Source organism: Vollenhovia emeryi, unplaced genomic scaffold (assembly GCF_000949405.1).
Source record: "Vollenhovia emeryi isolate VEMERY1.0 unplaced genomic scaffold, V.emery_V1.0 DF939122.1, whole genome shotgun sequence".
Lineage (NCBI taxonomy): Eukaryota > Metazoa > Arthropoda > Insecta > Hymenoptera > Formicidae > Vollenhovia > Vollenhovia emeryi.
In genome coordinates this window covers 2,193,335-2,219,221 of record NW_011967244.1, presented here as the reverse complement: position 1 = coordinate 2,219,221, position 25,887 = coordinate 2,193,335, and the positions used below count along the sequence as shown (strand labels likewise).

At 44.8% G+C, this 25,887-nt stretch overlaps 5 protein-coding genes across 7 annotated transcripts in view; 1 reads left to right on the top strand and 4 right to left on the bottom strand.

Moving 5' to 3' along the window:
- Window positions 1-28: 28 nt before the first annotated feature.
- LOC105569944 (dnaJ homolog subfamily C member 3) lies at window positions 29-2,990 on the bottom strand. Its single transcript, XM_012026820.1, has 6 exons — window positions 2,804-2,990; window positions 2,585-2,695; window positions 2,301-2,500; window positions 1,881-2,203; window positions 1,464-1,807; window positions 29-1,235 (listed from the first exon to the last, which is right to left on the bottom strand). Exons 1-6 carry the CDS (start codon window positions 2,847-2,849, stop codon window positions 817-819), a joined length of 1,443 nt encoding a protein of 480 aa, XP_011882210.1. The 5' UTR covers window positions 2,850-2,990; the 3' UTR covers window positions 29-816.
- A 1,136-nt stretch (window positions 2,991-4,126) lies between these two features.
- On the bottom strand, window positions 4,127-13,611 carry LOC105569939 (ATP-dependent RNA helicase bel). Of its 2 annotated transcripts, XM_012026814.1 has the most exons (9): window positions 13,120-13,611; window positions 12,455-12,536; window positions 11,681-12,204; window positions 11,104-11,576; window positions 10,720-11,024; window positions 10,298-10,597; window positions 10,045-10,215; window positions 9,907-10,014; window positions 4,127-9,799 (listed from the first exon to the last, which is right to left on the bottom strand). In XM_012026814.1, the coding sequence occupies exons 1-9, from the start codon at window positions 13,162-13,164 to the stop codon at window positions 9,699-9,701; spliced, it is 2,109 nt and encodes a 702-aa protein (XP_011882204.1). In that variant the 5' UTR covers window positions 13,165-13,611; the 3' UTR covers window positions 4,127-9,698. The 2 variants fall into 2 exon arrangements, with proteins under 2 accessions (XP_011882204.1, XP_011882203.1); XM_012026813.1 differs by having other exon boundaries at window positions 9,907-10,215.
- Window positions 13,612-14,386: 775 nt separating this feature from the next.
- LOC105569941 (carboxylesterase 1E) lies at window positions 14,387-22,637 on the top strand. The gene is made up of 9 exons (XM_012026817.1): window positions 14,387-14,391; window positions 17,117-17,123; window positions 18,886-19,161; window positions 20,373-20,658; window positions 20,728-20,913; window positions 20,990-21,269; window positions 21,344-21,816; window positions 21,900-22,179; window positions 22,259-22,637. The coding sequence occupies exons 2-9, from the start codon at window positions 17,118-17,120 to the stop codon at window positions 22,554-22,556; spliced, it is 2,085 nt and encodes a 694-aa protein (XP_011882207.1). The 5' UTR covers window positions 14,387-14,391; window position 17,117; the 3' UTR covers window positions 22,557-22,637.
- LOC105569940 (60S ribosomal protein L8) lies at window positions 14,749-17,924 on the bottom strand. 2 transcript variants are annotated; one of them, XM_012026815.1, is made up of 5 exons: window positions 17,852-17,924; window positions 17,455-17,602; window positions 15,828-15,969; window positions 15,385-15,698; window positions 14,749-14,983 (listed from the first exon to the last, which is right to left on the bottom strand). In XM_012026815.1, exons 2-5 carry the CDS (start codon window positions 17,590-17,592, stop codon window positions 14,804-14,806), a joined length of 774 nt encoding a protein of 257 aa, XP_011882205.1. In that variant the 5' UTR covers window positions 17,593-17,602; window positions 17,852-17,924; the 3' UTR covers window positions 14,749-14,803. The 2 variants fall into 2 exon arrangements, with proteins under 2 accessions (XP_011882205.1, XP_011882206.1); XM_012026816.1 differs by lacking the exon at window positions 17,852-17,924 and adding an exon at window positions 17,749-17,824.
- The window catches only part of LOC105570100, a 4,052-nt gene continuing 748 nt past the window's right edge, over window positions 22,584-25,887 (bottom strand). Inside the window, exons 2-8 of the mRNA XM_012027064.1 lie at window positions 25,795-25,885; window positions 24,848-25,194; window positions 24,433-24,612; window positions 24,091-24,355; window positions 23,707-23,916; window positions 23,343-23,635; window positions 22,584-23,211 (exon numbers count right to left, since the gene is read on the bottom strand). Of these exons, the coding sequence (XP_011882454.1) occupies window positions 22,632-23,211; window positions 23,343-23,635; window positions 23,707-23,916; window positions 24,091-24,355; window positions 24,433-24,612; window positions 24,848-25,194; window positions 25,795-25,885 (1,966 nt within the window). The 3' untranslated portion in view covers window positions 22,584-22,631. The remainder of the gene's footprint in view (window positions 23,212-23,342; window positions 23,636-23,706; window positions 23,917-24,090; window positions 24,356-24,432; window positions 24,613-24,847; window positions 25,195-25,794; window positions 25,886-25,887) is intronic.

The following is a 25,887-nucleotide window of genomic DNA, read 5'->3' as shown; positions in this document are numbered from 1 at the left end:
TTTACACACTAATAATGCCTGCGAAGTATCTGTATAAATTATTCAAATATATTTTTAAACAAATATCAGAAATACAGTATATTTACATGAAGGTCTGACTCACACACATGCAAACATGACAAGCGCACAGCATTGTTCTACACATCATTTGAACATTACCGAGTACGAATACTGTAAATAGTAATGATATAAATATATCGGCTCAGCGTATCGTACTCGATAAAGGCATAACGTCTCACGGACTTGTTCTAGTTGTCGCACATTCTCAAGCTAAAATGAACAGCCGCTGAAGCAATCAGTGGCAGTGTGATAATCACTGTACATCCCCTCCGTACCGCAATACCGCAATACGTGGGAAATAATCACGACTTTACAAGTAGTGTACAGAATGCGATGATAAAATTACATGCGACAAACGTCTATGTGTGAGCCGAAATGGATTATACTCATCGCTCAGTCTGCATGTACTAGAGAGTACTGTATCATAAGTTTTCTTGCAGTAGACGAACTAGTGCGGTCGATTAAATCTACCTTCGCATCGTATATTAGATACGCGCCGAGACAGTTGCGTTACCCGATATCGCGGGACGGTCACTGATCTGTTCATCGACACGTCGACACAATTCGTGTGCACAGAATCTCCCAAGTCCGTCTAACGGATTAAACACATGCGATCTCCACCGAGACGAGGTAGCGAAATGAAATTCGGGCTAAGGGCGAAGCGAAGATACCCGTCGCGGACGAAGCGACGGGCGCGCGCGTTAAGATTCGAGAATGGTAATTTCTCTATCACTGACGAAACTTGCGACGCGACGTTTAATTGAAGTGGAACTTAAACTGGAAGGGAGACCCGTGGAAGTGGTGGAACTCTTGGAAGGGATTGAAACCCTGCTGGTGCCGGCCCGATTCCGGGTCGAGAGGGTCCTCGCCCTGATCGAATTTCGCCCTCTTCTCGTCGTCCGTTAGGACCTCCTTGGCGGCGGCGATGTCGATGAACTTCTTCTGCGCGCGCTTCTTCTCGTCGCCCTCGTGAAAATTGTCGGGATGCCATTTTTGCGCCGCTTTCCGATAAGCCTTGATGATATCCCGCTTATTCGCTGTTCTTGGGACACCCAGGATCTTGTAGTAGTCTCGGGACTCCGACATCTTTTGCCGTTGTTGCGCCTTTTGCAATCCCTGCTTGGCTCTTTGGAAGTTTGAATCTATCTCTAATGCCTCCTTGAAATCTCTAATAGCTACGGAAGGAAAAAACAATATTATTTATTCAGCTTACGTTCCAAAACAGTTTCTCTGAGGAAAATTTTACTCGACAAAACCAATCGGAAACGCTCAAAGAGGTTTCGGAATGGCCATCGAGTAAAATTTTCCTCGGAGGTTTTGGAACGTAACCTTATTGTATTACAATCACAGAGTGGGACAGCTCCGTACTTTGACACTGTAAAATATATACAAGTCCAAATTACCATCGTCGAACATTTCCCCGGCGAGATACGCCTCTGCACTGTCACACAACACACTCGGTTCTCTCCTGATATTTAACGCCGCTTGGCAATTTTTGATCGCCTCAGTCGTATCAGAACTTTCCGTGTAACATCGACAAAGGTAATGGTGAGCCGTGAACTGCACCTTCACCTCGTTCTGCTCGTGCGTCAACACGCGACGGGCCGAATCGATGCAAGCATCATAATCCTTGTCCTCCAGCGCCGTCTCCGTGTCTTGCAGCAGCTTCTTTATCTTTCTAATCTTCTTGTAAAACGGGAAACACTGCTTATGGTCTGGATCGAGCTTCAAACACTCTCGAATCTCCCTAGACATTTGTGTGCCAAATTAGTGCTGCGTCTTAAGAAAAATATCAACGATTCTGGCGGTTAATTGCTCACTTTAATGCCTCGTCAACGTCCCCGAGCCGGTAGAGCAACGTCGAGAGCTTGAAGAAACCCTCCGTGTTATCGGACAACAATTTTGTAGTCGAACGTATGTCGGATATGGCGCTCATGTGATCCCCGAGGGCGATATGGCTCTCCGCCCTGCGTTCTCTCAAATAAGAGGACCACGGGCAGATCTCGATGAGCCGAGTAATCTGTTGCACAGCTGCTACGTGATCGCCGTTATACACAAATATATCGACTAATTTCATATCTTCTCTAGCTGGGTATAACCTATCTAAGGCATTCAAGGCATCCTCATTTTGTTCTAACGCTAGCTGGAATGAGAAGAGCAGCGGCCGTAAGTCGTTTGAGCTCGCGAGCAAACTGTATACAGGTAAAAAAATGCAATGTAAACACAGGGGCTTAACGTACCACGTCGCGAAAGTCGTTTTCAGCCTCGTCGAAGTGGGCCTGCTTGAGTAAAATGTTACCGCGCTGCAGTTTCGCCGGCGTGAAATCCGCCTTCAGCTCCAGAACCTTGTCGAGATCGAGGAGGGCGAACTTGGCTTTGCCCAGCGCTAAATAAACCGTGCCTCTCTTGTAGTAGGTCAGGTAATTGCTCGGGTCACCCTCTGAAAGAAACTCGCTCTTGAGCGCTCCCGTTCTCTCGCGAGGTCAGCTGTCGCCGAACATTTAAAAGACCGGGCTCAACCTACCGACGGCTGCGTGGTAGTGCGACAGCGCATCCTGCAGCTGGCCCTTTACGAGGAACTCCCTGCCGTACTCCAGATGTTTGGCGATCTCCGACTGCGAGACACTTCCGACCGCTGAGGAGAAGAAACCCAGCTGTTATCAGTCGTCCCCGTCGGCACGGACGGGCATTAGTTTATCGTTTCTCTTTTTTTAAAGGGTGAGAAGGTTAGGGGCGCACGTACCGTCGAGGGTTAAATCCAGCAGTGCCACTATCAGGAAACCGTACATGACTGGGGCAGGGAAAAAGTCAGTTCCACCGCGTGAAACGTGCTGTGCTGTAAACAAGGAGACTAATGCGCTCGGCACCGCCAGATCGACATCTAACCATCCGATAACACAAAACCTTCCAGCCACGCCGCCATTGCGATCGTGGTCCTATCCGATTGGCGGGACCGCGAATCGTGTCTCCCCCACCCGGGGCGAAGCCAGGACCAGATAACCCGTTGCGCGGGAGAAACGAATGTCGTCTACAATTTTACTGCGAGGACAGGCAGGGCGGTGTAACATTGAAAAAGCGAATTCGAGTTTAATTTAAATGATGCAGCCGTCCCTCCTCTCGTGTAAGTTTACTATACAGATTGGCGACTTGTATCATTTTATACTTACAATTAGTAATTCGAGTGAATAGATTTTTTGTTAGGCTTCTAAACTTAATTTCAATGATATCATGCTGTTCACTGATTTAGTCCGATTAGTGGAACGCTGTCACGTTACGTCTCTAATCTAATCTTGAAATTAATCATCGATTCATTCAATTTGTAAGAAAGCTTGTAACAATTTCCATCGATACAATTTGTCGCTTATGATCCAATTCTTTTTCTCTGTAAAAAAAAAACAAGTGAAAATACTCTCCACGAAGTGTTACTCGATAAGCTACTTACTCTTCAAATTAATTAATCGGAACTTTAAAATAAAATGCATATCTCATTTTTAAAAGAATATAGATTAATAGAGAAAAGTTCTCTATTATGAGATATGTTTCTAATATAAGATAGCAGGTTTACAACACCCAAATTCAATCACAAATAATTTTTTGCAAGGATTACACGTTCTACCAATGAATTTTCCACTAACAGATTTCATTCCAATGATAATAAATTCATGGTGAAACCAACAGATGATGCCTATTAATTTAGCAGAAACTCCTCTATCTCATATTAGGAGCCTATCTCTCACAAGGGAGTTTTCTCTACATTAATATATGTATATTTGTAAAGACTGTCCAAACAACTACTGTAACTTCAATGTTCTGAAAATTAATTAGGAAAAGTTAAAACTTCCAGTGCAAGATTAAAGATTAACTAAAGATTCGACGCAATGCAAATTCTTGCTAAGGAATAATCAAACTTACAATTAGATTCGTAATTACAAGTCGCATACACGACTTCCAGCATCTGGCGCGAAGGTTGGCCGCATAGAACGATCGCAGAGGATTAACTACCTTCCTCGAGACGCAAAAATCGGAGCAGGTAAAAAAGAGGGTGGAAAAGAACCACACGCCTTGATCCTTTTGTAATCTTTATTATATTTATTTTTGTAGAAGTCTCCTGTCACTCTCTCTTCCTTCTCTTCGCATAATACTATAAATAAACGGAAAATTCACCGAATGAAAGAACATCGAATTAATATGTGATCGTCCCGTATGAGGTATTTTGTAACAATATTGACACTCTACATCAATTCTTCACGAGCATACGTTTATATATGCCTACACACGCAAGAAGTACGTGTACGGAAGAGCGTCTAGAACGCTGAGAAAGTGAAGGAAAGAGGAATCGAAGAAACGGAGGAAGAAAAAGAAAAGAGAAACGCGCGCAGGGAGATTTATTGCTAATGAAGAATAAATATACGACGCATGCTGATGAACCCCTTCATTCTTCCTCCTTCATCAATTTCTCTTCTCCCTATCCCGTCTTAGAGACACTCTCCTTTTATCCAATTATTCCAATTCGTTCAATGTACATGTATATGCATACAGTATGCAATATAATATAATATAATATACATATACATATACAGGGTGTTAGGCAACAGGTGGGACAAAATTTAAGGGATGATTCTACACGATATGAAATGAGACGAAAATCAAGTGCAACAAAATCACGGTGGAGGCCTTCGTCTCTCAATTACAAGTGTCTGACAATTCGCGAAGAGTCGAAACATTTATAACTAAAGAAACGAAGCCTCCGCCGCAATTTCGTCACACTTGCTCCTTATTTTATCACGCAGAATCACTCCCTCAATTTTGCCCCGACTGCTCAACAGCCCTGTGTATAGCCGTGTAACAGTTCATCGGAACATTTTCGGTTATCTTTGTTCGCATATTCGGTTTCGCCTCTACATTAGCGCGTGTAAATGTGCAAATTATTAAATAAGAGACCGACAGAATGGTACGTTAACCGTTCCGTTCAAAGACACCCCTCCCGCACGGACATGCGAGTGAAGTGAATAGCAGTATCATTACGGTTACAAGTTAAATAACGCGTGAGGAGTGTCGCGCGACGCGTCATGTCGCACGCATGTCGCCTCCTCCGCCAGGGTCGCAACCCCTTTTCGACCGCACGCAGCGAATTGAAATTTTCCTCTCTCTCTCTCTCTCTCTTCTTTTTTGCGTCCTCTTTCGCATTGCCCAATCCATGGTTACATGCGCACGACACGCGTCCTCGATACCAAATCGAAAAAACGCTCGGAACAAGTTAGAAGACGTTTCTTTTGCCATCCCACCTCTCGCTGGCGCTCCTCCGGAGGAACGGACGCGCGATTCTTTTTCTCTCTCTCTCTCTCTCTCTCTGTCTCACTCTCTCACCCTCCGCGAGAGTCCGCGCTCTGGTCCCCGACGGGGATCGCGGAGGGTGGAGAACGCAGGGGAGTAAACGCGCGCCAATCTCTCCTCTCGACAAGCGTCGTCGGAAATCGCCCGATCGACACGCGCGCTTAATGTAAAATAATAAAAAATACAAGACTACTCGCACGTGAACAATTTTCGCCGCGACTCGCCGGCGTTCACCGGCCCTCCTCCCCCTTTCCTCTCGCTCAGCGTAGTATGTGTGTCGCACGCGCGGCATTCGCGTTTTACATTTCATATGCAATGTGCAATGTGTTCCTCTGCGGAATTCCCCCTCGATAATGATTGCAGTCACAGTCTCAACGCCGCTTTTTTATCTCCTTTCTTTTATTTTTCCCCTCTTCCCTCTTTTAATGCCTCTCTCGTTCCCGCTTCTCCCACCCCAACCCTCTCCCCTTGCTTCTTTCCTCGCACTATACTCTTTAAATTAATCCGTAAAGTGTTTTTTCCCCTCCCCCTAAGGCTGCTCGTCCGATATACTTCAGAGGACCAAACATGAGACGAAAAGAACGTGTACAGTACAGAAGACACATTTACTGTTTACCTTCCGAAACGTAAGAAAATAAATACTAAGTCGATCAATAAATAATAATCGCAGTTATATCGTTCTCTACTTCTCCTAAGTATGCTAATACGCTATTAAAAAAAAAATCATAGTACCGTACGTTTAATTTACACATTTATGTCGGTTTACTACACGGTGGACGCTTTGACTATCTTGCAGGAACGTTTGACGATAAATCAGGTTCGACATTACGTGTCACGGATTTACGAGAAGATACATACAAAGCGGAAAGTTACTCTCTGCTAATCGACGATCGGCGCACCGATCGTGGACGCTATCACCGTTGAAGGGAAAATAAAACCAAGGGGCAACGACACACGTCGTGGAAGCGCGGCGCGCTAGTTACACAATCGCCGCCCGAAATATTGCTCTCTGCCCACCATGCGTAAGTTGGAAACAAAACGTGTCGCTTCGAAATGCATAGGACTGATTAAAACGCGTAACACGCGATCGACGATCAATGCCTAACGCATCGCAGTACGGTTGAGCTTTTCAACCCTTGGATGTGCGGTCCCTCGGCGGGATAAGTTTCAAATCCTTTAAATAAGGAAAAGGTCTCAAAGCCCCATGCTCCCACGCATCCAAGAGTTAAACGATAAAATTGCATCGTTAAATTTGATCCATTATACGCAATCTGCCTCTTTGTTCGCAAATCAATTCTCCCGTGTGGAATCGGAACTCCAACTGATAAACTATTCCTTCGTCACTTTTTATAAAATAACAGAAAATAAAATAGGAAAGGAGACGCAAGAGAAGCCTGCGTGTGTAACATCAGTCTCGGAACCGACGCGAGTCTTCCTTACGAAATGATACGCGTGTGCAGGAAGCCGGCACGGGTCCGCGTTTACGGCGACAGAAGTTAAACGGACCTGTCGCCGCAGCGAGCGGGAAGTTAGTACCGCCGCGTTCGCGAAAGGACTCTCCGCAAGTTTCAACGTTCTCGGCAGGGCCTCCGAGAGCTGACATAATGTATAGCCTCGATGACGAATCGTATTAAAAATTTGTTAACACTCACACCCAACGGAAGCCAAACGATATTTCATCCTCGTTTAAACGCCAGCCCAACCCCACGAATGCTCTAGATGAAATAATTAATCGATCCCCCCCCCTCTCCCCCTCGTGAAGAAGGGGGCCATTCACACCTTGGTCCACGGTCACACGGCATACGATTCACGCACGCGAATTGCACTATTAAATCTAGTAATATAACAGGTATAAGTATGACATGTCTAAAAATCCTGTCGGTTGTGACGCAAATCGAATTTGTACTTTTTCCCCTCACGTAGTAGATTAGATAGAGACAAGAACCCGACGATTTTGCTTCCATTTTTTTTTCCTTTTTCAGCACAAAACGATATTCAACATCCTACAAAGCCCTACCAAACACCATCCCGTCGTTGAACCGGCAAATGACTCGCGAGCTCGCGTCACCTATATATCGTTAATGCGCGTTACTTTAAGCAGAAACAATGCCCTAGAAAGGTCCCCCGGGAACCGCAAGAGCCTAGCGTTCAGCCCTCCCCGATCGGACAACAGCCACGTTGTCTTCTGTGTGTGTTAACTGTTAACGACTTAATATTCTTGTTCTCAGCTCAAAAAACAACTGAGCTAGTTACCTTCCCGACATTCAATACCGATTAATTAATACACATTTATTGTATTTATCCCGTTAATTGTTCGTTCATCAATTCGCGTGGAAATTGAATGTCACAAGATCGTTCGATATCACAGTCGTTTTTCAATTATTTTAGTGTTATGTATTTATATATATAACGCGCGTTATCATACTGATAAATACAGCTAGAAAATAACATGAGTGCACCCCGTGTCTCCCTCAAGAGGCTTATGTTGGCTTTCTATCCCCCCCCCCCTCCCCGTTTTTTTCCTTAATGAGGATAGAGCCCGCTATGTCAATGCAAAAGCATCTCTCCCTCTGCTCTTAGTTTGTTTTTTTTATGTGTGTTTTTAATACCCCTCTGTAACTGCAACCGTATTTTTAATCTGTCCCAATATAATTTATCCTCCATATGAGCACTCACACATTCGCATTCGGTACTGCAGACTAAGATTTTCTTTTTTTATAAAGCGCCATACCAATTTCGCAGGGCAACGTCTCCGTTACGTTTAGAAATGCTATTCGAGAAGCACGCTTCTACGTGGGATCAACGCAGTTCCGTCTGTAGAACTACTCAAGCTCAGGTACATAAAACATTTATATATACCTGCTCTTTCCACTAAAGCATATTCTAGCCGCGTTTGTACAGTGAAACCTCCATATTTCTTATAGGCAATATCTATAAAGATTTCCTCATCTAAGGTTTACTGCGAACGTTTACAACGCAGAAGAGAGACAGTGCCGAGACGGCAGATACAGTTCGACTGACAAAACAAAAAGATTGAAGATCCTTTCGACAAAAATATCTTACGACGGAAACTTTCCTCATGAACATTACGCAACCGTCGTACATATCGAGGTCTCACTGTAACAACCAAAGTTATATGAGATTAACTTATGAAAATAACTGCCGGCTGTAGATCGTGTGAAAATTTCTAAATTATCGATGCATATATCAGGCTATAATGAAAACGTGAGATTTCTAAAGGTATCCTAAGACGTAGCCTGTGTTGCCATTTTCTTTCTCAATATCAAAACCGTCGATCCCCGAAAAATTCACGTGGCTTATTCAAGTAAACCATATGATATTGCCGGCGCAATATCGTCTCTTTGGGGACGGCAAAACAACAAAGTACCATTCGTCGCTGAACTACAGCAAATTAAGGAAAAAAAATTAATAAGGAATCATCATGTACTCTATGGCGACGGTAGTTTGGCGTATCTCAGGCGTATCGATAAACGTGCACGTGCAAATAAAGAATTGTGCCATCCATTTGAACGAAATTGCAAGACTTTTACTGGCCATTAACGTAGCAAAGGCAATAAAATACTTGTACATTTAAAATGTTTTTGACACCTGTGCCAAACGTTTATACTACGCTATAATTACCGAAGATACGCCCACCGTTTACCTCCTATGAAAAAAAAAAAGTAAATATGTAATAAAGTTACGATGAGCCCCCATAATCTCGACAGGAGTTCTAAAAAATTTTACTAAGTTTCTTTAGCTACTATGTGTTACATCATTATTCCCTCCGAATGGGATTAACGATTTTATCGATTTGATTTGTTAGTGGTTATACTACTTGTGTACCTCAGCACGCACGGCAATAAAATGTTGGATGGATCTCTAATAAGTGTCGAACAAATCCTATTTACGATTTTCGCACTTTTTATGGTGAGATCATTCACATTTGAAAGAACATCCGGCGATCCACCGGCGCGAATACTAAATTGCACGCAGGATTTGTCAATGTCGCTCGCGAACAAAGTAATAAAGTGGAATTTAAACATAAGCATTCTTTTTCTGCTTCTCATCAAAAACAAAACTCGGAGTGCACAGGCAGTCGAGCGAAAACGTGAATACGTATTATACGTGAAACTGTCTGTACTCTGCGCATGTGTGTACATGTATACGCGCGCAAAACACGTGCGTGTAGCGTTCAGACATAATAATGTCGTGGCTTCCTTACATATAATTGAATTTGCGTGTAGAGTAATAATAATAATAATAATGATGATAGAAGTAGAAATAGAGATGGAAATAATCGTCTACTTGTCCCATGCTCCCCACCAGTCAGGGCCGCTGTTGCCATTATTAGTGGAATTATTGTACGACGAATTATAGTTACCTCCGTAACCTGAATAACCGCCTGTAATAAGACAAACGTGTAAACTAGCGTGTGTGAAGAAAATACAAAAAACACTGTACTGTTTACACCATCGGTTTAATTAATATCTTGTCAATCATTTCAATTACCTCCGTAACCAGGTCTAGACGGTCCATTGCTACGACCAGATCCAGAACTAGGTTGTTGACGATAATCTCTCGCACCAAAGCCGCCGCCACTGAAGCGGCCCTTGGTGCCTCCACCGCCGCCGCCACCGCCGCCACCACCACCACCGCCGCCGCCGCCGCCTGGTCGCCGAGATCCACCACCGCCGTATCTCGCGTCGGTATACATGTCATCCAGCCAAGGTGGAAGTTCCTGATTGGCTTCGATAAGCAGAGACACCAAATCGCGTACCAAGTTATGATTCTTATGGTTGAAGAACGATGTAGCCAGACCTGAGTAAAGAAACGAGACGCGGCGTAAAATTTCTGCTTATCGTCGAACGATCGCCAGCGACAATTTCAAAGTGAAACAAACCTAAATTGCCCATACGACCGGTACGACCGATACGATGAACATATTCCTCAACGTCGCCGGGTAAATCAAAATTAATGACATGTTTAACATGTGGTATGTCGAGACCACGTGCCGCCACCGCGGTAGCGACTAGAATCGGTGCTTTGCCCGCGCGGAAGCGACGTAGCGCTTCCTCTCGTTCGCGCTGAGTCCTGTCACCGTGAATACTAGTAACCGGGTATCCCATTGTGGCCAAGTATTCTTCGAGCATGTCGGCACCCTTTTTAGTCTCCACGAACACTAGGGTGAGCGATTCCGCAGCTGCGTGACACAAGCGTTAACATCTTTTACATCGTATCTTTTTAGGTACATTGCCAGTTGAAAGAAAATTTTTAGTCGAAAACTCGATGTTAATTCGAGTTCAACTCGGCACTGCAACTTACTAGGATCTGAAAAGTTGCTAGCCTGCAGTAAATCAAGTAGGTATGAACGTTTGTCATGTTCCTCCACCCATACAATCTTCTGCGTGATATTCTCGGAAGTCGAGCCTACACGGCCAACCGCCAAGAAGATGTAGTTGCTGAGGAAATCTCGGGCTAACATTTGAATCTCTTTCGGGAAAGTAGCAGAGAACATGAGAGTCTGTCTCTCTCCAGTCGGCGGCATGTTATCCTCCTGGACGATGCGTCTGATCTGTGGCTCAAAACCCATATCCAACATGCGATCCGCCTCGTCCAGTACCAAGAATCTAAAACACAAATATAAAGTAATAAGTAACACGGTTAGAATCGCGGTTGGTCCCGAGTCGATTCCCGACGCGAACGTACCGGCAATTGTGCAAGCCGATTTTACCGCGCCCCAACATGTCCACCAGACGCCCGGGCGTAGCCACAAGTAGATGACAGCCGCGATCTAACTCGCGCATCTGATCTACTATGTTGGAACCGCCGTATACGACCGCGGGACGCATACGCGATCGGTACGCGAATTTCCGCGCCTCGTCGTATATCTGCGTGGCGAGTTCTCTCGTGGGCGCCAACACCAGACCCAGCGGATACTGCTTACGTCTGCCGGAGGAGTTCGCTTGCGGTGGTGGCGGTCGCGGCCCGCTCTCGTAAATCTGATTCAGTATTGGCACTAGGAAGGCCGCTGTTTTACCGGAGCCGGTTTGAGCGCAGGCCATCACGTCACGGCGTTCGATGATGATCGGTATCGCGTATTTCTGTACCGGTGTAGGCTTATCGTATCCTGTCAAGATGATGCTATTCTTTATTATCTCTGTCAGCTTAACCTCGTCAAACTGAAAACAAGAAATTAGAAAGCAAGGGGATTAGAGAGCGAGTGCGCGTGCGGAAAAATTAAGAGACGCATCAATATGAAATCAAATATACGTGTCGCACTCACAGATGAGATGTGTGGTGGTATGTTCTCTCCGGTAGCCTCAACTGGGATATCCTCGTATTTGCTAAAATTGATCCCAGTATTGCCAGTGCCAAACAGCTCCAACTCCAATCGCTCGTCTCTGGCAGTGGGGATCGTCCAGTCGACTTCGCCTCGGCCGCCCCTGCCGCCTCTGTCATCGCCCCATCTTCCACCGCCCATTCTGTCATTTCTGTTGTCTTGCCAGCGATCATTTCTAATGGGCTCCTGCCAGCGATCGTTGCCGCTAACTGGTCGCTCGCGCTCGTTGGGGAATCTAAAGTCCCGTCCATTCTCCTGGCTGCGCCTGTTGCGCCCGAAGCTCCCGAAGTTCGTGAAGTCGACGTCGCGAGGACTCCGCGAGTCTCGATAGCCGCCACCTCTGCCCCTGTCCCGATCATGGTCCCGATCAAGGTCCCTCTCTCGGTCATGATCGCGATCTCCCCCTCTGTCTCTGTCGCCAAACGATCTTGGGTTGGAAGCGTAATTTAAATCCGAGGGTGGGTTACCTGTCGAACCGGAACAATTGGGCACTTTCTTTTATACCAGTTACTACCTCTTCTACCTCGCTAAAGCAATTTAACTCTACAAGCTAAGATCGAGAGACAGTCTGCTGGCCAGTATACGCTTATCAGCCCCGACGTGTCAACGTATCACCATGTACCACTCGATACATTTGGGATTCGTCACAGGCGACCGTTTTTAACGCAACCTAATTCAGCATACAAATCGGCAATTTTAGCAAGTTCCTATACTCACTCGCAGCTTTATGACGAAGATGCGGTGGAACGTAGCGGCCCCCACTTGGTTGGCGGGAGGCCTGCAAGTCCAGACCAGCTAGCTGCGGGGACAGAAAAGGTTCAGGTTAGACCGTGCCGCGAGTCGCAACCGCGTGGCGTCCGGATAAAGTCATTATCGGATCCGACGATGAGTCATCTCGATCGGGCTCCGCGAAAATCCGACTTGTCTTGTGCGCGGACCCGCGCCCCTCGCCCCTTCCGCCCATCTGCCTCTCCCTGCCGCGCGCAATCCTATCTCGGGAATAAGCGCGATTCGAAGGAAGCGAGAGAAGGAGGGGGGGGGGGAGAAAGAGAGAGAGCACGAGCGCGTCGCGACACGAGGCATGCCGTTCCCGGAATCGCTTGCCGCCATTATACGTAGCGTACGTCACGAGCTGGCCGACGAGTGACGACGGCCCATGATGCTCCCTCTCTCTCTTTCTCCACTCTTCGATCGGATAAAGGAAATTCCCCCTGGCGCGTTCCCCAGCGTCCGCGTCGGAGTTTCCCCATGGGGAAAATCCCATGCGGATTGCGTCGAGAGCGCGGGTGACGCGAGGAGGGTGGGAGGGGGGGGGGACGCTTCCCCGAAGAGAACAATGCCTCCTCGGACCTTTCTCTCCGGCCCTTTTCTTCCTTTCTTACCTGCTGCTCTAGACCTGATCCATTCTGGTTGGCTGCATTACTCATATTACTCCGCCTCGGTGCGTAGGTTTCGCAGCTCTGTCGCTTGAAGCCCTTTTAGCTCGTCTTCTTCTTTCTCTCTCTCTCTTTCTCTCGCTCTTTCGCTCTCTCTCTCTCTCTCTCTCTCCCTTGCACACACACGCGAAAAAATTTCCCGACGCGTCCCAACGCGCTATCTCTGTCTCTCTGTCTCCTACGCTCTCTTTGTTCGTCGTCTCGCGGACTGATTAATAGTTACGCCTAGCCAGGCGATCTAGCCTCGCTAAATCCTCACGTATTCTCTCGCCCGACCCTCTCAGTTCAACGGAGAAACGGCTGCGCGCCGATCAAGTCTCTCGCTCAACACGATACGGACGAATCCCGGAGGCAACTGGCGTGACTGCTAGGAAAGCGGAGGCCCCTGGCCGCACTCGACGTTGACGCAACAAAAATGGCCGAGAGCCCGAACTGCCAAAATGGCGGCGGCCCGACTTCCGCCGGACGTCAGGGGCGACGGGACGCCGCGAGTCCGGATGGGGTGAACGCCCCCCCCCCTTCACGATCCGCCATATATGGGCAACGTTAGAAAAGAAGCGCGAGAACTCGAAAATTTACGTTAGAAATGCTTTGGTGTATTTTTAATTATTGCACGGTACGACCGATCGAAGATACCGCGGTCGGTAACGATGCTCGAGCTGTCGAGCGCCCTCGATAAAATCGCATCCTTTTTTTTTACGCGGAAATTATAATTTTCTCCGTACCCTTTCTACACCCAAGGATGATCCTGCTTGTTGTTCATCCGAACGAATCTCGCCGCATCAAGACCATTTGTGGGCGTAATTTCTAACATAAGAAGGCGATTAAAAATCGAAGTAAAATGGTACAAAATTATGCTTTGGTATGACGGCCGTACTAATGTCTGGTCTTCCGCTCAGTAGTCTACAAACACCAAATTGAGGATCTTCAATTGAAACGTGAAGTCAGTTCTGCCCTACGATTGTGAGACCTGGAAAACAACGGCTGGGATAACACACACGTCGCAAGTTTTTGTGAACCGACGCCTACGCAGAATACTGAAGGTCTTTTGGCCCGACAGAATCTCCAACAAGGACCTTTGGTCACGTACAAGCGCACGTGAAATCCGCGAGGAAATCAAAAGACGCAAACGGAAGTGGATCGGACACACCCTACGGAAACCAGTGGGGAACGTCAATCGACACTCCCTGGAATGGGATACTCAGGGGACCAGGAGTAGAGGACGACCAAAAATGACATGGAGGAGAACGGTATTGAAGGAGGCAGAAGACAACAAGAAAAGTTGGAACCAAATCAAGTGTTTAGCGGCTAATAGAACGCGCTGGAAAACCTTTGTAGAGGTCCTATGCTCCCGCGAAGGGTGAAAGGACTTGATATATACGACGGCCGCACTAAAATACCTGTGCAAACTTTCCCACTCGGATGAGCCACAACAAAACGAGATCCCGTTACGTTCCGAACGAGAGATTGTGCCACGTGGTGCAGGGAAGATCGGTTTGTTTCCCCAATTCGTTCCAACTTCAGTTTAGCTGCAGTTGCCCGAGAATGGAATCTTGCTAGAGTATAAAACAAATGTCTTGTAAACTTTTTCCTTTATTGTACAACGTGTCGCCAAACATCAGCGTTTAATCTAATCGTCCTTCTTCGTGTCGGTCTTGCCTCCTCTAATTCTTCCAGTACGACGAGCAGCAATGAGACCGATCTTACGACCAGCGCTGGTGCCACGCTTGACGGTGGACGCCTTACCGATGTGTTGATGGTTACCACCACCGTGAGGATGCTCCACAGGATTCATGGCGACACCACGAACCTGGAAAAGGTTTAGAGCGTCTCGTAAATATACGGCAGGGAAGCGTCACACGCTCGGCGCGAAAGCTTTAAGTTTCGCTCAGTTGAAAAAATTTCCACACGAAAATTCTTCGGGTTTCAAATGTCTTTGTGTTACCATCATCGGGAAAATTTCATTCATTCACTGGGTCGTACAGCGATGGACAGAATGCTCGCGACACTTTTTCTTTAATGAATCTAGGAATGTGCATTTAGATCCGGGGTTACGTTTCAAAATCTTCTCCAGGGAATATTTTACCCGTTTCCTCACGGAAAATGTTTTGAAACGCAAACCTGCGTCTAAATGTGCATTCCTAGGCTCATCAAAAATTGCCATTCTGTCCATCGCTGTACAGCAACGGTGCGAAAATCTAGAAGGCATACCTTAGGCCAGCAATTCCTCTTGGCCTTATACTTATGGTAAGCCCTACCGGCCTTAAGTATGGGCTTGTCAATACGCCCGCCACCAGCGACGATCCCGACCATCGCTCTGTTGTTCGATGGAATAACCTTCTTGGCGCCAGAAGGTAACTTGACCCTAGATTTTTTTGTATCGGGATTATGCGTAATTACTGTCGCATAATTGCCAGAGGCTCTGGCCAATCGACCACGGTCGCCAGTCTTCTCTTCCAGATTGCACACGATTGTACCTTCCGGCATCATGCCGACCGGCATCACGTTTCCTATCTGGAGATTGGCTGGAATTGAAAACGTTACGTTCTGTGAGTGAGAAAAGTTAACACGCAATTGATGAAACTCTCATAAGTTTAACATTATTTTATTATCTCGTCCAATGTTGCTCATCTAGAAATCTTCGCTAGACGCACCTTTCTTGCCGCAATACAGGAACTGGCCGGTGTACATTCCCTCCGGCGCGATAAACAATTCCTTACGCGTTTTGAACTTGTAAGGATCCCGGAAATGCACCACCGCCAACGGCGCGCCGCGACCAGGATCGTGGATGATGTCCTGAAAAGAAAAAGAAACAACTCTCAAAATCTATTAAACTGATTAGAAGCATTTTTGCAACGTGAAAAAAAATATCCTCAGAAAGAGCCTCTATTTAACGTCATCTAATCAATCAGACGTAGGTATGTTTGGTATCATCATGAATCCAAGCTGAAGAATTTAGGAGCAAACAAAGCAACAAGCCTAACTCTGGTAAATTTATCCTTTATCTCTTTCTAACTGTCCCCTTAGAATGAATTAAAACTAAGGAACGTTTGTGAAAGCGGGCCTTAGAAGGTTTCCCTGAGGCCCGAGTTGCAACAACTCGCTTGACTTTAACTTTAGCTTAACTCATTCGTCGTCTCTTCCCAATCGTGTCCCTTAAGCTTAATCGACAATGTGCTTTCTGCATCTAGAAACATTATATTTTATATAAACAAATCAAAACGCTTAAAAAATTTGTCAATGTACGATTATGCAATGTATAATACACAACTTATCATCTTGCACAAATTTTTTAAACATATTTATTGGCTACAAAATCGAATGTTTCTAGACGCAGAGAGCACGTTGTAGATTAGGCTTTAAGTGTTTGCAACGAGAAACATTCCTATTTTATATAGGCAAATCGATATGCTTAAAAAATTTGTCGACAATGCACGATTGTGCAATGTATAATATACAGTTTATCAACACGCACAAATTTTTTAAACGTGTTTATTGGCCATAAAATAAAATGTTTCTAGACGCGAAGAACACATTGTGGATCGAGCTGCGTTCGCAAACAGCACCCAAGTACCCTAGGGTACCATTTTATCCTTAGGCTTGTTTTCTGTTGCTGCACTGGTGAACTAGTGCAATAAGTTAAAGTAGAACAAGTATATTTTTTCTCATTCTAGCTTACTGCACTAGTTCACCAGTGCAGCAATAGAAAACAAGCCTCTTGTTCCTCTTTGAATGTTAATCCCGAAGGGGAAACCGCTGACCAAAATCTTGTACACCAATGCCCAATGCCCACTAGGCATTACTTTATCTTATTATTTTCAGTCTCTCTCTGGGCTGTTGTATGATCAGACGTATGTCAGTCGATGTGCAAAGTGAAAAATCGATCTCTTCATTTCAATGGATATTTATTTCCAAATAGCCTCGGTTAACCCTTAGCCGGCACCATGGGGTACTAAACGCCCCAGCCTAGTTCAGCTCAAATTTAAGCCCCTTATAGGACGCAAATTGTACTTGTGGTGCCACGTCTTATTCCCAGTGTGCAAGCTATGTGATTCTGGTGAAATATGCAAACTAAGGGTTAAACAAGGATAAAATGATACACGGGGACACTCGGGTGATGTTTTCGGGCGCAACCTAGACACATACAGAGTGATTTGAGCTAAAGTTAAAATTATGTGACGGTGCAACCGGACCTAAATGCTTCTCCGAATTCTAGGTTTGCGCTACTTAAAATATCGAGCCAAGCAGAATAAAGAGCAAAATGGAAAACAGAATGCAAACCTTCACGACACCCTTGATGAAACCATGCCTCTCGGAGAAGTCCAGAGACCGCAGCTTCGGCGCTCCCTTTCTCCGCTTCGTGTGGGACCGAAAGACGGATCCCGCACCTTTACGCTGCGCACGAATCACTCGACCCATGGCTCGAGACCTGGAAAGAAGAGATCACGGGTATCATGCACCTCGCCGACACTACATGTGCATTTCGGCTGGCGCATCATAACCTCGACGACGCCGCTCGAGGTGCGAATCCGTCGTTTCGCCGACTAGCGAAAATATCGAGCGCATCTTACGTACGGAAGACGACGAACACGTAATTGCGAGTTTTCTTCGACGGATTCGTCTCGAGCGCGGTAGATCAACGCGGATAATCCGCGCCAGCGAGAACCTGTACAAGTACCAGAGGAGCCGACGTCAAACAGAGGGAAGAGAAAACGGAAGTCGACCGTGATTGGAGGATACCACGGTGCCTCGCTTGATCGCGTAGTCAGCTAAGTCAGCTCGTTAAAATGGCGGACGATTCAAATTCATTCCTGTCCGATCTGTACGGGCCGGATTCCGTAACTTATTGCGAATTCGGCAACTTGCACTAGTGCGCACTAAGGCTTGTTCACAGGCAATTCTTATATTTAAGGACCGTCTCAAATACTTTTCGAAACACTTCTTACAATTAGCCAGTAAAATAATCTGTATAGCATTTGTACTGATGTTTTTTCACAGTTTTTCATGGGTTGTTGCCAGTTAACGATACCGAAAAGTCTCGATAGTAAGTTACAGAATTTCCGTACTGATTAAAGCCAACGGTACGCGATACAGTTTTTCCTACTGGATTGCTGACGGGAGCCAATCAGGACGCAGAGTTCTAGATCAGGTGACTTAAGGCTAAATCCCGATCCAGGAAAAATAGTATCGTGTGCCGCTGGCTTTAATTTACATTTTACATACATTTCTGTATTCTGATTTTAACAAATTAAAGAAACAACCCAGTGAAAGACGTCTAATAGACGTCTTAAAGATATGTCTTTTAGACATGTATGTTCTCTGGGAAGTAAATCAATGCGTCAATTAAATGCAAATAATTCTCCAAGTTAACACCTGGAAAGTAATGTTCTGAGCGCAAAGATTTAATACTAAACTTAATTATATCTTAAACTATATAATTGTGCTATATAATAATCGTTATATTACAAAGTCTTGTTGCAAAATCTCAATACAATTGCTTTTCCTTCAAAAGAAAATTCCACCAGCAAGATTTGACATTTTACATGTCGAAACTGTGGTGAAACGCTCTTTCCCTCTATAATAAATATTCAACTTGAATGTGAAAAATTGCGAAGCGACAACTACGAAGTTTTACAGCGATTCCGTGCTAAGGAGCGACGTGCGTCCCCTCCAACTCGTTCGCACCAAATCTCGCCCGGCGACAATTCTTTTATTTCAACGCGCGTATTCGACATGGACGGACGCGTCGTCTCGCTCGTTATCGTTATTTTACTTTGCTCGTTGATAGATGCGCAAGATGTGATCAGACGGAAGAGAATCGTCGGCGGGGCCCCGGCAGCGCAGCCTCCCGTGGACGACCCGGTGGTTTTTGTGAATAAAAACGATCGTGAAGCACGCATCGTCGGCATCCGCGATCCTGACAAGGGATTCTACGTTTACCGCGGAATCAGATTTGGGCAGCCGCCAACCGGCCGAGCTAGATTTCAGGTAAAACCACAAGTATATAGACCTCGGATATACCTGTAAGTAAAGTCCTCTATTATGAGATAGCAGATATTTTCAACGTCAAAATTTAATCACAAATCTTTATTCACAATGATTACACGATGTAACAATGAATTTGCCACTAAACAGATTTCACTCCAAGGGCAATAAATTAACGATGAAACCAATATAGACGATGCCTATTAATTTAGCAAAAACCCTGCTATCTCGTATTAGAAGTTGACCGCATAATAGGGGACTTCCCTCTATATGTAGATGTAAAATGAACTTATATACATTCAACGTGATAACAAAATCGCGGCATATTTGGCACAATTAGAACTCTCCGCCACCCTTTTATCTACAGATATAGTTTAATTTTAAACAATTTTATCGGTATTTAATTACATATAAGTATAAGAATTTGAATTAAGGACTTAATACAGATTTGAGAATTTGTGAAGATACCAATTACGATTATCAAGCGATACAACTTATACTCGTAGATAAAGATTTTTAGTACGATACTTGCAAGTAATACACGTGTCTACGTTTACGACTCATTTAAACCGTTACGTGAACTGTGGTACTAAAAAAGCATGACAATATATGCGATAATTAAATTCGATGACCCGTGGAGTAAACGTGCGCGCCACTTTAACGGGCAATCGCGAGTAATAATAGCAGTCTTCCATGTAGGAACAAAAGTTTTTTTTTATATATATACTTTTTTACACTATTATTAATCGCGATAACGCGCACGATCAGGCACAAGCAGATTATTATTTTACCTCTCGGTGTATCCTGTCACAATTTGGCTTGGTATAACGAGCCCAATACATGTTATCAGTCCTGTTCGAAAAGTAACAGGAAACGTCGAAAAAACTAGGAGACTTGTTGCGACAAATTTTATACACTATTTGGCAAATATTAATTAATTATATAGCTTGGCACGTCGACCAAACATAGATAATTAATCATTCATTGTAATGTTAGCTGAACAAAATTCTATACCTTTTAAATATTTACTGTATATTATTCTTCTAGGGACTCTCATACCGAATGTACAAACTAACGTTAAGCAATTTTTTAACAATCACTACCAGTACAAGTACCAGCCATCATTGGCTTTGACTTTCTTCGCGCTTCGTAAGAAGATAATAGTCTATCGTCGAAATTAGTATCCTTATTTAATAAGAAAAATAAATTTTCAGCGAGCTACGCCCGTACATCTCGAAGGAGAGTACAACGCCACGACGTGGGGACCTCCCTGTCCTCAGCCCAGCCCGAATGAAACCGGCAAGATCGTCGGTAGCGAAGACTGCCTTTTTCTCAACGTCTTCACCCCGTCGCTCCCGGACTCCAGCGGCGGTTATCCCGTACTGGTATGGATCCACGGGGGTGGTTTTCGAAGAGGCGCGGCGTGCCAATACGAAATGAGACATCTGATCAAGAAGAAGCTGGTCGTCGTGTCCATCCAGTACAGATTAGGGACATTGGGTAATTAAGAACGCGCCGAGGAATAGTAGCGAGGGAACAAAATCACCTCGTCGGGTCTCTTTGTTTCAGGATTCTTGAGCACCGGTACCCACGAGATGCCGGGAAACAACGGTATGCTCGACATGGTGCTGGCGGTCGACTGGGTGAGGGATTACATATATTTCTTCGGCGGTGACCCGAACAAGATAATCGCCTTCGGTCACGGCACCGGCGCAGCTTCCGCTATGATGCTGTCGTTGTCCAAGTTCGGCGAAAGTAATTCCGACGGCATGATCTACCGAACGAATGCACCCTCCTCCCTCGTCGTTGATGGATCATTCTGTTTCCGCAGATAGCTTCAGTGGTTTGATCGCGATGTCCGGCACAGTTTTGTCACACTTCGCTCTGGACAGGGACCCTTCGGAGACCGCCAGACACGTGGCCCAGAGAAACGGCTGCCCCACGGACGACACGCGAAAGATGGTGGACTGCCTGCGAGAATTGCCGGTCGAGAAACTGATCGGCACCGATTCCGAGCTGGAGACCGTCCGCGCGACTGTCCGAGGTTTCGTCTCCGGCTTGGCCGACCTGCTCGGGCCCGGTCCTGTCGCGGAAGGCTCCAACGACGGGAGGTAATGCAAATGTATCGTGATATTTACCAAGTCGAGTTCTTCTTAAATCACGCTCACTGTCGATCGTCCTCAAGGTCGCTTCCGAACTTCATGATCACGTCGCCGGAGGATTCTCTGAAGCTCGGCAGTTTCCCGTCTATACCGCTGTTAACGGGAGTCATGAAGGACGAGGCAGGAGGCGCCATTCTCGGTCAATACAAAAACGAGGTGCAAAAGAAGTTGAGCACGGTCCCGGATTATTTGACCAGCGACTTCATACCGTACCTGCAAGGAACCATTCCAAATCTGAAGAATGGATCGCGGCTCGTCCCGCAAGCCTTCCGTGGCTACCTCGACATGTTCCAAGGTGGCGGCGCACCGAATACCATTCAGAAGGTTGCGGAGGCTCTGGGCGATTCGCTCTACAACGCTCCCGCGTTTCTCACCGTCGACCACTGGTCTAAAAGGGCGAAGACGTTTCTGTACACTTTCGACCACAAGGGAAAACGAAACTACGGCAAAGACTTTCTCGCCGGACTGCCAATCGCCGACGCCAGATCGTCGGATGGTACAATTTATAATAATCGCTAAAGTACATTATGTTGTAATCTTCTTACATAACGTTGATATAATTAACAAACTCGTTTGCAGGTAATTTGAATCATGGCGACGATTTGGGATTCATCTTTGGTCGAAACACGATTACTGGCGAAAAAGTGAGCGAGGACGAGGAGTCGGACGAGGCGGACAAGCGAGTGACCGACATTTTTACAGATATGATAGCAAATTTCGCGAGAAACGGCATGCTCGGCGCTACGAATGTACGAACCAACGACAGCACTTGGATGCCAGACATAATTCCAAGTTTCTCAGACAACGCAAATTCCTTCGTCAGTATCACGACGTCTCCGAAGAACATGAATAATTTTAGGTAATGTTCGCGATAACTTTATGTTCAACATTCTCGGTCAACTGTTCGCATCAGTAAACTGTTACTGCATTAATTTCAGATACTGCGAAATGGGATTGTGGACGGTTGTACCGGAACGATTACAGTCACCAATGTGCAGTTTGTACAAAGTGCCTCTGCAGTTAATAGAACAAGGTGCCAAAGGAACGATATCTGTAATTCAGAAGCCTATCAACACGTTCAACGAGTTCATTCCCAAAGCCGGGAGCCACGACATCGCGGGCAAATCGACAGATCGAAGTACCGAGGAACCGAAGAAAACAGATACGGCGCAACAGAAAACGAATGACAAATTATTACCGAAGATACCTGTACCGCAGATACCATTCGTCGGATAAGTTATCATTCACAACACGTTTGCTTTATACATATATGTGTTGTTCTTTTATTGCAAAGATAATATATAAAAGTATCTAATCGGTCGATTTTACCTCATTGTGAAACAAATTTATAGAGTCTAATAACTCAGTGTTTAATAAGTCTTCGTCTATCGGTTCCCATACATTTGCATCTTGCGATTTTTCTTCACTGATTTTAGGACTTTCTTCTATCTTTTTATCTTTTTTGCATGACACGAGGTCTTCAGGTTTCTCGTGTTGTTTTTCTGTATCAATATTAAGGGATGCAGTTAATTCACATTCCTCATTTGCAGTAGTAACCTTTGGAGGTATATCAATATCCAGCTGACTTTGCTCCTTGTCTCGCGTCTTGTCTTGTTCTTGTAACGTAGTCTCCCCTTCCTCAATCTCCTTGTGTGACGTACCATTCGCCCAAGATCCATTCATGCTGTTATCCTCTTCAGTTAATTCTATACCGTTTCCATTCTGGGCTACTTCACATTGTGTCGCAGTAATTTTTAACCGTTTATGTACAAATGGTATTGAACCTGCGTCTTCAGAAAGCTCTCCTTCAGCCCTACTTCTTTTATCTGACCTACTAGCAGTAGTAATTTCTTCTACTTCATTTTCAGAAACAAGTTCATCATCAGGTTCCCTAGAAATCAATGTGTATTTCTATAAATTTATTTAACACAGGCAAATAAAACTGTTAACAGTCTTACGTGTATAAATTCTTGCACGTATAGTTATATAAACTTGGTGGATTGAAAGATTTAAAACACTTACTGCTGCCGCGGCAACTGTAACGTGGGTCCAACAGGATGTATAATTTTTTCCAACTCGGCTGACGCGAGTTTTGCCTCTCGAACAATATTTAAATCAACATCGTGAGCTGCCATGTGCGATATTTCTAGACAGTATTGTACAGGAAATGCCGATGCTACGTGCGGATTCATTTGCAAAGCTTTTAATACTCTAAATAGTTCCAAGCGGCATACGTTGTGATTTTTATAGAAATTCTGTTCAGCCGAGCTCAGATAGAGATTGTACAACAAAGGTATCACGGTATTCTGTACGTTCTAAAAGAAATATTCAGAAAAATCATGGAAATGCATCGCCATAGCAAAGGAAACAATCTAGATAAATTTACCTTGTAAAATGTCTGTTTCAGCAGGACACTGCCGCTGAAAAGTATATTCTGCAAAGCGGTAAGAGCCTCTTTGCACAAATCTGCATCTAGTTTCTTCTCTCCACTTTTAGGTGAGCCCTCCCCATTATTCAAAATTGTGCTATTTTCATACTGACTATGCTTGAAACGTTTTACTGTCCGTTTAGACAAGTGCTGCGTCTTTTGTTGCATCTAAAACAGAAAAATTCTCTATTCGATAATTTCTAATAGATAGCTTATTTGAAATTTAGAGAAAGTTTACAATCCCTTTTCATAAAAATTATAATTGCAATGGTAATAAAGCCAGCAATTTAGAATTTTATAATCACAAAGTGTACAATTATGTGACAGTTAACCGAAACTTACGGATAATAATATACAATCTCGTTCTGGCGTTACATCCTTCAATATATATGTAACACACTCATTTGCAATTGTTTCTATTCCTGACAGTGAACTCGTATTAATTAGCCACGAACAGAGACATTTGTAAGCGCATATTCTAACATTTCTAAAAGGTTTACTATCGCTAAATGTCATTTGCTTTTCGGAGATGGCATCTGTCCACTGTAACGTTTGTTGGAACAACTGCAATACGGTTTCCCCGTATGGTACTAGTTCCTGAGCAAATCTGAAACGTGCATTTACATTACAAAACATGCCTGTCCCTGATCATTCGATAAATGTAGGTCTTATCAAAATTTGTACCCATTAATAAATGCGTCCAAAACCGTGAGCAAGCTGATGTGCAACTTTGGCAAGATAACGTACAGCATCTGTTCTTTAAAGGAAGACTTGTCTTTTAGATTTAACGGCGTCACAGCCAACCCTCGACATAAAACTCCTAGAATGTCGTGAGGTAGAACAGAATTTCTCGCCTCGTATCCCCTGCAATTTCAAATTAAACCTATACTTCGAGACTTTAAATAAGGTATGTTGATAATATCATTCAATAGATGCAAGATTAAAGTCTGGTTTCACCAACGTCGCTTAACTCTAAGCTTAGCTTAATTCGTTCCTTGTCTCTCTCCAACTGTTACTCTAGAGACAAACCCGAACTGAGCTAAGATTAAAGTTAAGCAACGTTTGGTGAAACCGGGCCTAATAGACCTAAGATCTGTACCGTAACATCGAGGAAAGATAAATGCAGACGTTCGCGAATCTCTGTCTCTGCCCGTTGTAGTATTGTACCGTGTCCTTGTTAGAAATAGGCGGTAGTTCTAACTGGTCCCAGATGTCTACACTCTCCAGCTCTATTAATCCAGAGAACAATTCGTCCATTATGGCGTGCAAGTTGTTACAAAGCAACGCTTCGTTGTACGTTGTCACAGTGTACACGGATTTAGACGGCGGTGGTTTAAACGAGCGTTCCGTCGCTTTGGACAGAAGAACGTAGCATCTCGCGCTGGCGTTAACCAAGCTCTCTTGCTTCGAGTCAATTTGAAACAATATCGTTTTCCTTATCAATTCCTGAAAACGTTAAAACAATAATCTCTTACACACGTAGACGATTATCTTACGTTGGTTAGAATTAATCCGCGGCGTAAAACCATTTCCGAACAAAGAGTGAGAACAAGATCGGCCCCATTTTTTTCGCATTCGATTTTGGTCACAAAGTAGGTACCAAACGAAAGGTCTCGCAGATATGTCAGTCTCGGAATGTGCTTATTTAACCTTCCAGAGATATCGGGCTTCAAAAATTCCAAAAAACCTATACTTTTCCGAACAAAAAGACATTTCTTCTGCCACTGACATGATCAGAATGGTACTGAATCGCTTTACCAAAATGATCTACAACAGGTACGAAAGGCTCTTGGCCAAGTGGATGCACTGCTTGATGGATCTGAGTTGGAGTCGACTAAAGGTTTCCCAATGGTTGATACTAATGACATCTTTGAAGCCCGGTATCTCTGCAACGTTAAATAGGTACACTCTGAGACTAACATATCTGTAATCAGCTTGACGGGACCTTTCGTTTGGTACCTACTTCGTGACCAAAGTCGAACGCGGAAACAATGAGGCCATTTGCATATGGACACTTGTTCTCACTCTTTCTGTCGAATCTATTACCTGAAACCTCTCGCAAACTTCAGAATAGTGGTAAAGTAGGACAGCCAGCAGGTAGTAGACCGCGCCACATTTCGCGCCCGTCTGCAACGCGCT

What these genes read in the sequence shown, in the direction of transcription:
- LOC105569944 (XM_012026820.1), bottom strand. Translation starts at nt 2,849, where the DNA reads ATGTACGGTTTCCTGATAGTGGCACTGCTGGATTTAACCCTCGACG. An exon ending in AAAACGACTTTCGCGACGTG is followed by an intron (nt 2,204 to 2,300) that starts GTACGTTAAGCC and finishes TTCTCATTCCAG; the next exon opens with CTAGCGTTAGAACAAAATGA. An exon ending in GACGTTGACGAGGCATTAAA is followed by an intron (nt 1,808 to 1,880) that starts GTGAGCAATTAA and finishes ACAAATGTCTAG; the next exon opens with GGAGATTCGAGAGTGTTTGA.
- LOC105569939 (XM_012026813.1), bottom strand. Translation starts at nt 13,164, where the DNA reads ATGAGTAATGCAGCCAACCAGAATGGATCAGGTCTAGAGCAGCAG. An exon ending in TACCACCACACATCTCATCT is followed by an intron (nt 11,577 to 11,680) that starts GTGAGTGCGACA and finishes TCTTGTTTTCAG; the next exon opens with TTTGACGAGGTTAAGCTGAC. An exon ending in ATCGGCTTGCACAATTGCCG is followed by an intron (nt 11,025 to 11,103) that starts GTACGTTCGCGT and finishes TTTGTGTTTTAG; the next exon opens with ATTCTTGGTACTGGACGAGG.
- LOC105569941 (XM_012026817.1), top strand. An exon ending in CCGGCCGAGCTAGATTTCAG is followed by an intron (nt 19,162 to 20,372) that starts GTAAAACCACAA and finishes ATAAATTTTCAG; the next exon opens with CGAGCTACGCCCGTACATCT. An exon ending in GAAGGCTCCAACGACGGGAG is followed by an intron (nt 21,270 to 21,343) that starts GTAATGCAAATG and finishes ATCGTCCTCAAG; the next exon opens with GTCGCTTCCGAACTTCATGA.
- LOC105569940 (XM_012026815.1), bottom strand. Translation starts at nt 17,592, where the DNA reads ATGGGTCGAGTGATTCGTGCGCAGCGTAAAGGTGCGGGATCCGTCTTT. An exon ending in CCTGTATTGCGGCAAGAAAG is followed by an intron (nt 15,699 to 15,827) that starts GTGCGTCTAGCG and finishes TTTCAATTCCAG; the next exon opens with CCAATCTCCAGATAGGAAAC. An exon ending in AGAGGAATTGCTGGCCTAAG is followed by an intron (nt 14,984 to 15,384) that starts GTATGCCTTCTA and finishes AACCTTTTCCAG; the next exon opens with GTTCGTGGTGTCGCCATGAA.